The sequence below is a fragment of the Pelophylax lessonae genome (assembly GCF_965119305.1).
Source record: "Pelophylax lessonae genome assembly, chromosome: 12".
Taxonomy (NCBI): Eukaryota; Metazoa; Chordata; class Amphibia; order Anura; family Ranidae; genus Pelophylax; species Pelophylax lessonae.
In genome coordinates this window covers 27,987,110-28,001,992 of record NC_138779.1, presented here as the reverse complement: position 1 = coordinate 28,001,992, position 14,883 = coordinate 27,987,110, and the positions used below count along the sequence as shown (strand labels likewise).

The 14,883-nt window shown below is 50.8% G+C and overlaps 1 protein-coding gene across 1 annotated transcript in view; it reads left to right on the top strand.

Moving 5' to 3' along the window:
* The window catches only part of LOC309568829 (uncharacterized protein), a gene marked incomplete at its 5' end in the record, with an annotated part of 291,543 nt that overhangs the window by 161,993 nt on the left and 114,667 nt on the right, over window positions 1-14,883 (top strand). The window contains one exon of the mRNA XM_082274615.1: window positions 770-984. Within this exon, the coding sequence (XP_082130741.1) occupies window positions 770-984 (215 nt within the window). The remainder of the gene's footprint in view (window positions 1-769; window positions 985-14,883) is intronic.

Sequence of the window (14,883 nt, the reverse complement as noted above, 5' to 3'; positions counted from 1 at the left end):
TGAACTTCCAGTGACCAGTATGAGAGAGTGAGAGCGATAACACCAAATGTAACACACCTGCTCCCCATTCACACCTGAGACCTTGTAACACTAACGAGTCAAATGACATCGGGGAGGGAAAATGGCTAACTGGGCCCAATTTGGACATTTTCATTTTGGGTTGTACTCACTTTTGTTGCCAGCGGTTTAGACATTAATGGCTGTGTGTTGAGTTATTTTGAGGGGACACCAAATATACACTGTTATACAAGCTGTACACTCACTACTTTACATTGTAGCAAAGTGTCATTTCTTCAGTGTTGTCACATGAAAAGATAGAATAAAATATTTACTAAAATGTGAGGGGTGTACTCACTCTTGTGAGATACTGTATATACTGATCTCAGATGCCCTATCAACATCCCCCCACCCCTTGATTTTATCTTGTTGCATTGTCTGGGAGAAACCATGGCACCTGAGGATCTTAGATCTATATATGACCTTTCTAAAAATTTGAAGTTCAGGTATAATTATAACATTTTGCAAATTCAGTAATTCTTGGAATACAATACTATCTATAAAATGTTATACAAATCACTTCAGCTTAATAAGTGTTGATGAAGTTAGGGTAGAATTACTAGGCACTTGGAACGCTCTGCTCAAGGATGAGTAAACAACATCAACAGTTGAAGTGGGTTTTCCACCACAATGTACAATGTAAAAGAAAGAGCACTGTGCTGGGCTCCACAAGAAGATATGTAAATTATTTCTCTGTTCTCTTGGTCATCAGGTTCCCTTCGATATAAATTTTCCCCAGAACGACATCTGCCCGACTGGACACTATTGCCCTAATGGAACGCGTGCACCAGTTCCTTGCCCTCCAGGCTCATTCTCCATGGCAGCAGGTCTGAGTACCCAGGACGAGTGCCAGCCCTGCCCTGCAGGTCACTACTGTGCTCAAGCTGGGCTGTCTGATCCATCCTTGGCACCTCCATGTTCCGCAGGGTGAGATAACCAATTCCTCTTGCAATAGTTTGCGTGTGTATAAAGATATGTGTGTTAGAATATAAATTGTATAAATGCATGTGATAACTTTAATAAATAAAACCCAAAGTATCTCAGACAATCTGCATTTCCAAATAAAAAAAAAAAAAAAAACCCTCTGCTGCTATACACCCCTCACCTATAGCTACCACTTTAGCTACTAGGATTATAAATACGGTGCAGCACTGAAGAACGCTGTAATATGATTTGTACTATAATATACCTCCCCCTATAAAATATACATACCTGGATATACTTTTGAACCACAATACAATACAAATTCCCATGTAAAACACCAGAATCCACCATGAAAGCCATATTTTTGTACTATAATACACCTCCCTTCCTCATCAAAATTATAACATGCTAATTTACATAAAATATTTTCATGCAAAACACTCAAATTGTGAAAAATACACATAAAATGTCACTTATACAGTGAGGGAAAAAAGTATTTGATCCCCTGCTGATTGTGTACATTTGCCCACTGACAAAAAAATGATTAGTCTATAATTTTAATGGTAGGTTTATTTTAACAGCGAGAGACAGGAAAACAACAAAATAATCCAGAAAAACGCATTTAAATAAAGTTAAAAATTGATTTGCATTTTATTGAGTGAAATAAGTATTTAATCCCCTACAATCAGAAAGATTTCTGGCTCCCAGGTGTCTTCTATACAGGTAACGAGCTAAGATTAGGGGAACTCTCTTAAAGGGAGTGCTCCTAATCTCAGCTTTTTACCTGTATAAAAGACATCTGTCCACAGAAGCAATCAATCAATCAATCAATCAGATTCCAATCTCTCCACCATGGCCAAGACCAAAGAGCTGTCCAAGGATGTCAGGGACAAGATTGTAGACCAGTGGTTCTTAACCATGTTGGAGGTACTGAACCCCACCAGTTTCATATGCGCATTCACCGAATCCTTCTTAATTGGAAAAGTAAAATATGATTTTTTCAAATTCAAAACATAGGTATATATTTATACGTAGGTGCACAAAATGAACAAAACCATTAAAGACCAAACCATTAAGAACAAAGAACAAAACCATTAAAACATGATTTTCACACAAAAACATAATAATGAATATTTACTGCAAATCAGTGTGACTTCTGCTGTTGTCTTTCAGAGACCAGTTCAGAAATGCGCGTGGCTTTACCTTGGCAAGTGCCACTCTCATGTCATTTTCACAACAAAGTCTGTTCCTTTTCTTATGAGGGCACACACCAGGGGGTTGGAAGTGCATACACTGGGGGGAGGGTCAGGAGTACACACACTGTGGGGAAGGGTAGTGAGGGCACACACTAGTGGAGAGTCGAGAGGCCACACACTGGGTGTCAGGAGGGAACACATCAGTGGTTGGGAGGGCACACACTGGGGGGGGGGGGGTTGGGAGGGCATACCATGGGGTGTCAGGAGGGCACACACTGGGGTGGGGTTGGGAGGGCATACCATGGGGTGTCAGGGGGGCACACACTTAAGGGGGTGGTTGGAGGGCATACAATGGGGTGTCAGGGGGGCACACACTTAAGGGGGGGTTGGAGGGCATACCATGGGGTGTCAGGAGGGCACACACTGGGGTGGGGGGTTGGGTGGGCATACCATGGGGTGTCAGGAGGGCACACACTAAGGGGAGGTGTTGGGAGGGCATACCATGGGGTGTCAGGAGGGTACACACTGGGGGGGGAGGTGTTGGGAGGGCATACCATAGGGTATCAGGAGGGCACACACTGGGGGGGTTGTGAGGACATACCATGGGGTGTCAGGAGGGAACACACTGGGGGAGGTGTTGGGAGGGCATACCATGGGGTGTCAGGAGGGCACACACTGGGGGGGGGGTTGGGAGGACATACCATGGGATATCAGGAGGGCACACACTGGGGGGGGGGGGTGGGAGGGCATACCATGGGGTGTCAAGAGGGCACACACTGGGGTGGGGTTGGAGGGCATACCATGGGGTGTCAGGAGACACACTGGGGTGGGGGGGTTGGGAGGGCATACCATGGGGTGTCAGGAGGGCACACACTGGGGGGGGGGGGTTGAGAAGGCATACCATGGGGTGCCAGGAGAGCACACACTGGGGGGGAGGTGTTGGGAGGGCATACCATGGGGTATCAGGAGAGCACACACTGGGGGGGTTGTGAGGACATACCATGGGGTGTCAGGAGGGAACACACTGGGGGAGGTGTTTGGAGGGCATACCATGGGGTGTCAGGAGGGCACACACTGGGGGGGTTGGGAGGGCATACCATGGGGTGTCAGGAGGGCACACATTAGGGGGGAGGTGTTGGGAGGGCATACCATGGGGTATCAGGAGGGCACACACCAGGGGGCATTCACAATGCTTTATAGCTAAATGAAAAGGACATGCATTTCCATTTGTCAGCGAACAGCACCTCTATGCTAAGCTGCAGTAACTCAGCAGACTTAGCATAGAAGTGCTTGTAAACTAATCCACCATGTACAGCTAGCTGAGCCTACCTCCAGGAACATTCAGTCGGCTCCCTCTGCTCAGCTGCTCACACTTCCCTCTTCCAGGCGGGCGCGATCTCCATGGTCAGGTACATCCCCCTCCCGCCCACTCAAACAGCAAGCAGCCTGCGGGAGATAGGCTGAAAACCTGCTGGGGGAGGTACAGGGGGCGAAGCGTCAAGTGTCTATCTGTAATGGCCGTGAGTTGTCCCGACCGCAGCTCTGATTTCCCGGGGTGCGCTCGGCCTCACAATCAGTAATATTTTCTCGGGGGGAGCAATTGCCCCGTTGACCCCCCCCCGCCGAACCCGTGAGACTGACTCACCGAACCCCTGGAGTTCGATCGAACCCAGGTTAAGAACCACTGTTGTAGACTTACATAAGACTGGAATGGGCTACAAGACCATCGCCAAGCAGCTTGGTGAGAGGGTGAAAACAGTGCGATTATTTGCAAATGGAACAAACACAAAATAACTAACAATCTCCCTCGGTCTGTAACTCCATGCAAGATCTCACCTCGTAGATGTTTCAATGATCATGAGAACAGTGAGGAATCAGCCCAGAACTACACGGGAGCAGTGGCGGCTGGTGCTCAAAATTTTTGGGGGGGCGCAAAAACAAAAATGTAATACGTATTGCTTCGTGGCAAAAAACGAGGTAAAAAAATTGCATGACTTTGAGGTCATGGTACAGGCATGGCACATGTGATGGTATAGGCTTGGCACAGATGGTACAGGCATGGCACAGGTGATGGAATAGGCATGGCACAGATGGTATAGGCATTGAACAGGTGGTAGAATAGGCATGGCACAGGTGATGGTATAGGCATGGCACAGGTGATGGTATAGGCATGGCACAGGTGATGGTATAGGCATGGCGCAGGTGATGGAATAGGCATTGCACAGGTGATGATACAGGCATGGCACAGGTGATGGAATAGGCATGGCACAGATGGTATAGGCATGGCACAGGTGATGGAATAGGCATGGCACAGATGGTATAGGCATGGCACAGGTGATGGTACAGGCATGGCACAGGTGATGAAATAGGCATTGCACAGGTGATGGTACAGGCATTGCACAGGTGATGGTACAGGCATAGCACAGGTGATGGAATAGGCATGGCACAGATGGTATAGGCATGGCACAGGTGATGGAATAGGCATGGCACAGATGGTACAGGCATGGCACAGGTGATGGTACAGGCATGGCACAGGTGATGGTACAGGCATGGCACAGATGGTACAGGCATGGCACAGGTGATGGAATAGGCATGGCACAGATGGTATAGGCATGGCACAGGTGATGGAATAGGCATGGCACAGATGGTACAGGCATGGCACAGGTGGTGGAATAGGCATGGCACAGATGGTACAGGCATGGCGCAGGTGGTGGAATAGGCATGGCACAGGCATGGCGCAGGTGGTGGAATAGGCATGGCACAGATGGTATAGGCATGGCACAGGTGATGGAATAGGCATGGCACAGATGGTACAGGCATGGCACAGGTGGTGGAATAGGCATGGCACAGATGGTACAGGCATGGCGCAGGTGATGGAATAGGCATGGAACAGATGGTACAGGCATGGCACAGGTGATGGAATAGGCATGGCACAGGTGATGGTAAGGTCATGGCACAGGTGGTGGAATAGGCATGGCACAGATGGTACAGGCATGGCGCAGGTGATGGAATAGGCATGGAACATATGGTACAGGCATGGCACAGGTGATGGAATAGGCATGGCACAGGTGATGGTAAGGTCATGGCACAGGTGGTGGAATTGGCATGGCACAGATGGTACAGGCATGGCGCAGGTGATGGAATAGGCATGGCACAGGTGATGGAATAGGCATGGCACAGGTGATGGTAAGGTCATGGCACAGGTGGTGGAATAGGCATGACACAGGTGATGGAATAGGCATGGCACAGGTGATGGTAAGGTCATGGCACAGGTGGTGGAATAGGCATGGCACAGATGGTACAGGCATGGCGCAGGTGATGGAATAGGCATGGCACAGGTGATGGTAAGGTCATGGCACAGGTGGTGGAATAGGCATGGCGCAGGTGGTGGAATAGGCATGGCACAGATGGTACAGGCATGGCACAGGTGATGGTAAGGTCATGGCACAGGTGGTGGAATAGGCATGGCACAGATGGTACAGGCATGGCGCAGGTGGTGGAATAGGCATGGCACAGGTGATGGAATAGGCATGGCACAGATGGTACAGGCATGGCGCAGGTGGTGGAATAGGCATGGCACAGATGATGGAATAGGCATGGCACAGATGGTACAGGCATGGCGCAGGTGGTGGAATAGGCATGGCACAGGCATGGCGCAGGTGGTGGAATAGGCATGGCACAGATGGTACAGGCATGGCACAGGTGGTGGAATAGGCATGCCGCAGATGGTACAGGCATGGCGCAGGTGATGGAATAGGCATGGCACAGATGTTACAGGCATGGCACAGGTGATGGAATAGGCATGGCACAGGTGATGGTAAGGTCATGGCACAGGTGGTGGAATAGGCATGGCACAGATGGTACAGGCATGGCGCAGGTGATTGAATAGGCATGGCACAGGTGATGGAATAGGCATGGCACAGGTGATGGAATAGGCATGCCGCAGATGGTACAGGCATGGCGCAGGTGATGGAATAGGCATGGCACAGATGGTACAGGCATGGCACAGGTGATGGTAAGGTCATGGCACAGGTGATGGTAAGGTCATGGCACAGGTGGTGGAATAGGCATGGCACAGATGGTACAGGCATGGCGCAGGTGGTGGAATAGGCATGGCACAGGCATGGCACAGGTGATGTAATAGGCATGGCACAGATGGTACAGGCATGGCGCAGGTGGTGGAATAGGCATGGCACAGGCATGGCGCAGGTGGTGGAATAGGCATGGCACAGATGGTACAGGCATGGCACAGGTGGTGGAATAGGCATGGCACAGGCTTGGCACAGGTGATGGAATAGGCATGGCACAGATGGTACAGGCATGGCGCAGGTGGTGGAATAGGCATGGCACAGGCATGGCGCAGGTGGTGGAATAGGCATGGCACAGGCATGACGCTGGTGGTGGAATGGGCATGGCACAGGCATGGCGCAGGTGGTGGAATAGGCATGGCACAGATGGTACAGGCATGGCACAGGTGGTGAAATAGGCATGGCACAGATGGTACAGGCATGGCACAGGTGATGGTAAGGTCATGGCACAGGTGGTGGTAAGGTCATGGCACAGGTGGTGGAATAGGCATGGCACAGATGGTACAGGCATGGCGCAGGTGGTGGAATAGGCATGGCACAGGCATGGCGCAGGTGGTGGAATAGGCATGGCACAGGCATGGCGCAGGTGGTGGAATAGGCATGGCACAGGCATGGCGCAGGTGGTGGAATAGGCATGGCACAGATGGTACAGGCATGGCACAGGTGATGGTAAGGTCATGGCACAGGTGATGGTAAGGTCATGGCACAGGTGGTGGAATAGGCATGGCACAGATGGTACAGGCATGGCGCAGGTGGTGGAATAGGCATGGCACAGGCATGGCGCAGGTGGTGGAATAGGCATGGCACAGGCATGGCGCTGGTGGTGGAATGGGCATGGCACAGGCATGGCGCAGGTGGTGGAATAGGCATGGCACAGATGGTACAGGCATGGCACAGGTGGTGGAATAGGCATGGCACAGATGGTACAGGCATGGCACAGGTGATGGTAAGGTCATGGCACAGGTGGTGGTAAGGTCATGGCACAGGTGGTGGTAAGGTCATGGCACAGGTGGTGGAATAGGCATGGCACAGATGGTACAGGCATGGCGCAGGTGGTGGAATAGGCATGGCACAGGCATGGCGCAGGTGGTGGAATAGGCATGGCACAGGCATGGCGCAGGTGGTGGAATAGGCATGGCACAGGCATGGCGCTGGTGGTGGAATGGGCATGGCACAGGCATGGCGCAGGTGGTGGAATAGGCATGGCACAGATGGTACAGGCATGGCACAGGTGGTGGAATAGGCATGGCACAGATGGTACAGGCATGGCACAGGTGATGGTAAGGTCATGGCACAGGTGGTGGTAAGGTCATGGCACAGGTGGTGGTAAGGTCATGGCACAGGTGGTGGAATAGGCATGGCACAGATGGCACAGGCATGGCGCAGGTGGTGGAATAGGCATGGCACAGGCATGGCGCAGGTGGTGGAATAGGCATGGCACAGGCATGGCGCAGGTGGTGGAATAGGCATGGCACAGATGGTACAGGCATGGCACAGGTGGTGGAATAGGCATGGCACAGGCTTGGCACAGGTGATGGAATAGGCATGGCACAGATGGTACAGGCATGGCGCAGGTGGTGGAATAGGCATGGCACAGGCATGGCGCAGGTGGTGGAATAGGCATGGCACAGGCATGGCGCTGGTGGTGGAATGGGCATGGCACAGGCATGGCGCAGGTGGTGGAATAGGCATGGCACAGATGGTACAGGCATGGCACAGGTGGTGAAATAGGCATGGCACAGATGGTACAGGCATGGCACAGGTGATGGTAAGGTCATGGCACAGGTGGTGGTAAGGTCATGGCACAGGTGGTGGAATAGGCATGGCACAGATGGTACAGGCATGGCGCAGGTGGTGGAATAGGCATGGCACAGGCATGGCGCAGGTGGTGGAATAGGCATGGCACAGGCATGGCGCAGGTGGTGGAATAGGCATGGCACAGGCATGGCGCAGGTGGTGGAATAGGCATGGCACAGATGGTACAGGCATGGCACAGGTGATGGTAAGGTCATGGCACAGGTGATGGTAAGGTCATGGCACAGGTGGTGGAATAGGCATGGCACAGATGGTACAGGCATGGCGCAGGTGGTGGAATAGGCATGGCACAGGCATGGCGCAGGTGGTGGAATAGGCATGGCACAGGCATGGCGCTGGTGGTGGAATGGGCATGGCACAGGCATGGCGCAGGTGGTGGAATAGGCATGGCACAGATGGTACAGGCATGGCACAGGTGGTGGAATAGGCATGGCACAGATGGTACAGGCATGGCACAGGTGATGGTAAGGTCATGGCACAGGTGGTGGTAAGGTCATGGCACAGGTGGTGGTAAGGTCATGGCACAGGTGGTGGAATAGGCATGGCACAGATGGTACAGGCATGGCGCAGGTGGTGGAATAGGCATGGCACAGGCATGGCGCAGGTGGTGGAATAGGCATGGCACAGGCATGGCGCAGGTGGTGGAATAGGCATGGCACAGGCATGGCGCTGGTGGTGGAATGGGCATGGCACAGGCATGGCGCAGGTGGTGGAATAGGCATGGCACAGATGGTACAGGCATGGCACAGGTGGTGGAATAGGCATGGCACAGATGGTACAGGCATGGCACAGGTGATGGTAAGGTCATGGCACAGGTGGTGGTAAGGTCATGGCACAGGTGGTGGTAAGGTCATGGCACAGGTGGTGGAATAGGCATGGCACAGATGGCACAGGCATGGCGCAGGTGGTGGAATAGGCATGGCACAGGCATGGCGCAGGTGGTGGAATAGGCATGGCACAGGCATGGCGCAGGTGGTGGAATAGGCATGGCACAGGCATGGCGCAGGTGGTGGAATAGGCATGGCACAGATGGTACAGGCATGGCACAGGTGATGGTAAGGTCATGGCACAGGTGATGGTAAGGTCATGGCACAGGTGGTGGAATAGGCATGGCACAGATGGTACAGGCATGGCGCAGGTGGTGGAATAGGCATGGCACAGGCATGGCGCAGGTGGTGGAATAGGCATGGCACAGGCATGGCGCTGGTGGTGGAATGGGCATGGCACAGGCATGGCGCAGGTGGTGGAATAGGCATGGCACAGATGGTACAGGCATGGCACAGGTGGTGGAATAGGCATGGCACAGATGGTACAGGCATGGCACAGGTGATGGTAAGGTCATGGCACAGGTGGTGGTAAGGTCATGGCACAGGTGGTGGTAAGGTCATGGCACAGGTGGTGGAATAGGCATGGCACAGATGGTACAGGCATGGCGCAGGTGGTGGAATAGGCATGGCACAGGCATGGCGCAGGTGGTGGAATAGGCATGGCACAGGCATGGCGCAGGTGGTGGAATAGGCATGGCACAGGCATGGCGCTGGTGGTGGAATGGGCATGGCACAGGCATGGCGCAGGTGGTGGAATAGGCATGGCACAGATGGTACAGGCATGGCACAGGTGGTGGAATAGGCATGGCACAGATGGTACAGGCATGGCACAGGTGATGGTAAGGTCATGGCACAGGTGGTGGTAAGGTCATGGCACAGGTGGTGGTAAGGTCATGGCACAGGTGGTGGAATAGGCATGGCACAGATGGCACAGGCATGGCGCAGGTGGTGGAATAGGCATGGCACAGGCATGGCGCAGGTGGTGGAATAGGCATGGCACAGGCATGGCGCAGGTGGTGGAATAGGCATGGCACAGGCATGGCGCAGGTGGTGGAATAGGCATGGCACAGATGGTACAGGCATGGCACAGGTGATGGTAAGGTCATGGCACAGGTGATGGTAAGGTCATGGCACAGGTGGTGGAATAGGCATGGCACAGATGGTACAGGCATGGCGCAGGTGGTGGAATAGGCATGGCACAGGCATGGCGCAGGTGGTGGAATAGGCATGGCACAGGCATGGCGCTGGTGGTGGAATGGGCATGGCACAGGCATGGCGCAGGTGGTGGAATAGGCATGGCACAGATGGTACAGGCATGGCACAGGTGGTGGAATAGGCATGGCACAGATGGTACAGGCATGGCACAGGTGATGGTAAGGTCATGGCACAGGTGGTGGTAAGGTCATGGCACAGGTGGTGGTAAGGTCATGGCACAGGTGGTGGAATAGGCATGGCACAGATGGTACAGGCATGGCGCAGGTGGTGGAATAGGCATGGCACAGGCATGGCGCAGGTGGTGGAATAGGCATGGCACAGGCATGGCGCAGGTGGTGGAATAGGCATGGCACAGGCATGGCGCTGGTGGTGGAATGGGCATGGCACAGGCATGGCGCAGGTGGTGGAATAGGCATGGCACAGATGGTACAGGCATGGCACAGGTGGTGGAATAGGCATGGCACAGATGGTACAGGCATGGCACAGGTGATGGTAAGGTCATGGCACAGGTGGTGGTAAGGTCATGGCACAGGTGGTGGTAAGGTCATGGCACAGGTGGTGGAATAGTTATGGCACAGATGGCACAGGCATGGCGCAGGTGGTGGAATAGGCATGGCACAGGCATGGCGCAGGTGGTGGAATAGGCATGGCACAGGCATGGCGCAGGTGGTGGAATAGGCATGGCACAAGCATGGCGCAGGTGGTGGAATAGGCACTTACCTGGCGACGGCTCGGCTCCCGGCGGCGGCTTCTCCCCTCCTCGCGACTCTGATGTCCGTCCTCTTCTGCTCGGCTCCTGGCGGCGGCTTCTCCCCTCCTCGCGACTCCTCTTCTTCGCGGGCTGCGGCGGGAAAGTGACCGGGCGGTGACGGTGAGTGACTGATGCACGCACCGGCACCGCCCCCAACGAGGTCACCATGGATGTCCTGAATCATGATTGGTCCAGGCTGGAGTCTGGACCAATCATGATCCAAGACATCACAAAAGGGGGTGGTGTAGCGCATTTTTCTGCGCTACAGTTACGCCCCAGAAGGCCGCCAATTGGCGCCTCTGCTGGTGGAAAACCCCACCCCCCATCGGCACCAATGCGGCGGACGCCGAAAGAGGGGTGGTGGAGCGCAGAGCTCTGCGCTACAGTTACGCCCCAGAAGGCCGTCTATCGGCGCCTCTGCGGGTGGAAAACCCCACCCCCATAGGCACCAATGAGACGGGCGCCCCTTGTGGGCAAAAATTTTTTTTTTTTTAAATCTTTTTTTTTTTCTTTTTCTTTTTTTTGGGGGGGGGGGGGGGGCGACGCCCCTGCGCCCCCTATGGGCCGGCCGCCACTGCACGGGAGTATCTTGTCAATGATCTTAAGGCCGCTGGGATCATAGTAACAAAGAAAACAATTGGTAACACACTATGCCGTGAAGGACGGAAATCCAGCAGTGCCCGCAAGGTCCTCCTACTTAAGAAAGCACATGTACAGACCCGTCTGAAGTTTGAGGAGAACTGGATGAAAGTGTTGTGGTCAGATGAGACCAAAATCGAGCTCTTTGCATCAACTCAACTTCCCGTGTTTGGAGGAGGCGGAATTCTTCCTATGACCCCAAAAACACCATCCCCACCATCAAACATGGAGGTGGAAACATTATGCTTTGGGGGTATTTTTCTGCTAAGGGGACAGGACAACTTCACTGCATCAAATCTTGGGTGAGGTCTTCCTTCCCCCAGCCAGGGCATTGAAAATGGGTCGTGGATGAGTATTCCAGCATGACAATGACCCAAAACACACGGCCAAGGCAACAAAGGAGTGGCTCAAGAAGAAGCACATTAAGGTCCTGGAGTCGAAACCTTAATGACTTGGAGAGGATCTGCAAAGAGGAGTGGGACAAAATCCCTCCTGAGATGTGTACAAACCTGGTGGCCAACTACAAGAAACGTCTAACCTCTGTGATTTCCAACAAGGGGTTTGCCACCAACTACTAAGTCATGTGCTCCCCAATTGTGGGTTTCACCCACCAGATGTGTGTGGCCCCTAATTCAATAAGTGGTTCCTTTGCGCTCACAATCTCCTTGCTTCTTTTATCCTCCAGCTTTTGGGCCCACCAAATTGACAAACCCCTTATTTGTGGTGAATTTATCACCACTAATTCTCCTCTCCAACACCAACCAGGGAGTATAAGGAAAGAGAACGGGAAGGTAGCAAGCAAAAGTGTAACACCGTTTTATTCAAATGACTTGGGCATAAGCAGTATTGGACTTACATCCACATTGAAGTACATAGGCATGTAGTAATGAAGCTCTTGACCACCATGGAATGCTTTCCTGTAACTGGAAATGACAGAGCGGAAATTATGTAAGAAGCTCCACCCAGCACTGCACCTTATTTATATTCAATCTGCACTCCCAGTAGGAAATGTATTCTTTTTTTTATTTTCCTCTACTCCACTGGGTGAGGAATAGAATAAAACCTATTAGAAAAAAATAATAAAAACAGAGAAAAGTGTACTAATCCCTTCCAAAAAAAAAAGTACCTTTTTATTATGTAAATCAAAAGTGACAACTTACAAATGCTCAGCTTGTACTACTGCACATCAGGCCAACAGGGGACAGTTCTGTATATACCTGCACACCATGGCCAAATGTGGGGCTGCAGGAAAATGTAGAAGCTTTCACTCCTGCATTTGAGATCTGCTCCCAGATGACAGATGCTGTGGCTAACTAAATCCCTTGGCTCTTGAAGCTTGAGAAAGAGGGATATTCTCGAAACACGTTGCTTCACCACCAGGACTCACACTTGTTTACAGCCTGAACCTAATTTCCTGCCTTGATGCAGCCAGAAGATTCAGATAGTTGCTGCGTCTGTCACCTGGGAGCGGATCTCTTCTGCAGGAGTGACAGCTTCTACATGGTGTGCGGGCTTACATGGAAATGCCCCCTGCCGGCCTGACATTCACCAGTACAAGCTGAGCATATGTGAATGGGCACTTTTATTCTACATACTGGATGTTACTTTTTTTGTTGCCCTTTTTTTTTTTTTTTTTTTGTACATGAATACCCTCTATTAAGCTTCAGCACCTATATTGTGTACAAATTTATACCTTAATCCCAAGATATACTAATCTTTACTATTGCAGTTTGTTAAAATTATCATTGCCCCCAGAAGGCACCAATTGTTAGGTACTCTTGGCTTTGTACTACCTTTGTACTACCCTTTTAAAATCCCATTGGTTGCTATAGATCAAAACAGACCGTCTGAGACAATTCTTCCTATAGATGCTTTTGTAAATTAGGTCTATAACACATCCAGTTTTCTTATAGCTGGAAACTGTCACTCAAAGCTGCTGTCTTCCTTTTCCAGACCCTCAATGTATGTTATTAATACATATAATACATAGGCACAATATTCTGAGATCATATGATAGTGTGAGCGCAGTACACCACACAAACACTGGATGTCGCTGTAACACATGAAATGGTAGTTATGAGGAGCGTTGCTTCAACACTAGGATTACTGGTACACAGAACATGACACAGGCAAATTCTCATCTAACTAGCAGGGATCATGCTGATATCTATGTTTGATCTGGACCATTTTATTTTCTTGCATGATTTCATTTTAGGGAATAAAATAATTGCTGGGAATAATTTGTTTTGTCAATTTTGTGGCTTCAAAATGGTGAAGAACCTTTCCTTTGCATCATTCACACTTAGCAGAAAGTAAAGCATGCCACTGAAATCTGAACTGTGCATGTCTATTGTCATTGCAAGGATGATGTGTGTATAGTGGTTCCATAAAAATCCTTCACATCATATTTCCTATTTTTATGAGAAACTGCACAACGTGGCTGCAGGGAATGCTTGGGACACATCTGAACTTTTAAGTTGGTACCTTTGAACTCTTGACACAGAACCTTTGAAAGATTAAAATGGAAACTTTGACCTCCTGGAATAGAACCTTTAATCTCTTGGCACAGAACCTTTGAAAGATTAAGATGGATTCTTTGATCTCTGGGGACAGTACCTCTGAACCCTTGGGGTGGAGTCTTTGAACTCTTGGGACCTTTGAAAGTTTAAGATGGAACTTTTGAACTCATGGCATGGAACCTTTGATGTTTTGGGATAAAACCTTTGAACTCTTAGGACAGACCCTTCAAACTACTGGGACAGAACCTTTGAACTTTTGGGTTGGAACTTTTGAACTCTTGGGACAGAACCTTTGAAAGATTAAGATGGAACTTTTGGGCTCTTTAAAGGGAACCTTTGAACTCTCAGGACAGAATTGAACCATGGTATGGAACCTTTGAGCCCTTGGGATGGGGTCATTGAACTCCTGAAACTGAACCTTTGAACTCTTGGGACCTTTGAAAGATTAAGATGGAACTTTTGAACTCTTGGCATGGAACCTTTGAACTTTTAGGATAAAACCTTTGAACTCATGGGATAGAACCTTTACATTTCTGGGATGGAACTTTTGAATTCTTAAGGCAGATCCTTTGAAAGATTAAGATGGAGCTTTTAAACACTTCGGAGGGAACCTTTAAACTCTTGGGCAGAATCATTGAACTCTTTGGATGGAACCATTGAACTCTTTGGATGGAACCAATGAACTCTTTGGATGGAACCATTGAACTCTTTGGATGGAACCATTGAACTCTTTGGATGGAACCATTGAACTCTTTGGATGGAACCATTGAACTCTTTGGATGGAACCATTGAACTCTTTGGATGGAACCATTGAACTCTTTGGATGGAACCATTGAACTCTTTGGATGGAAC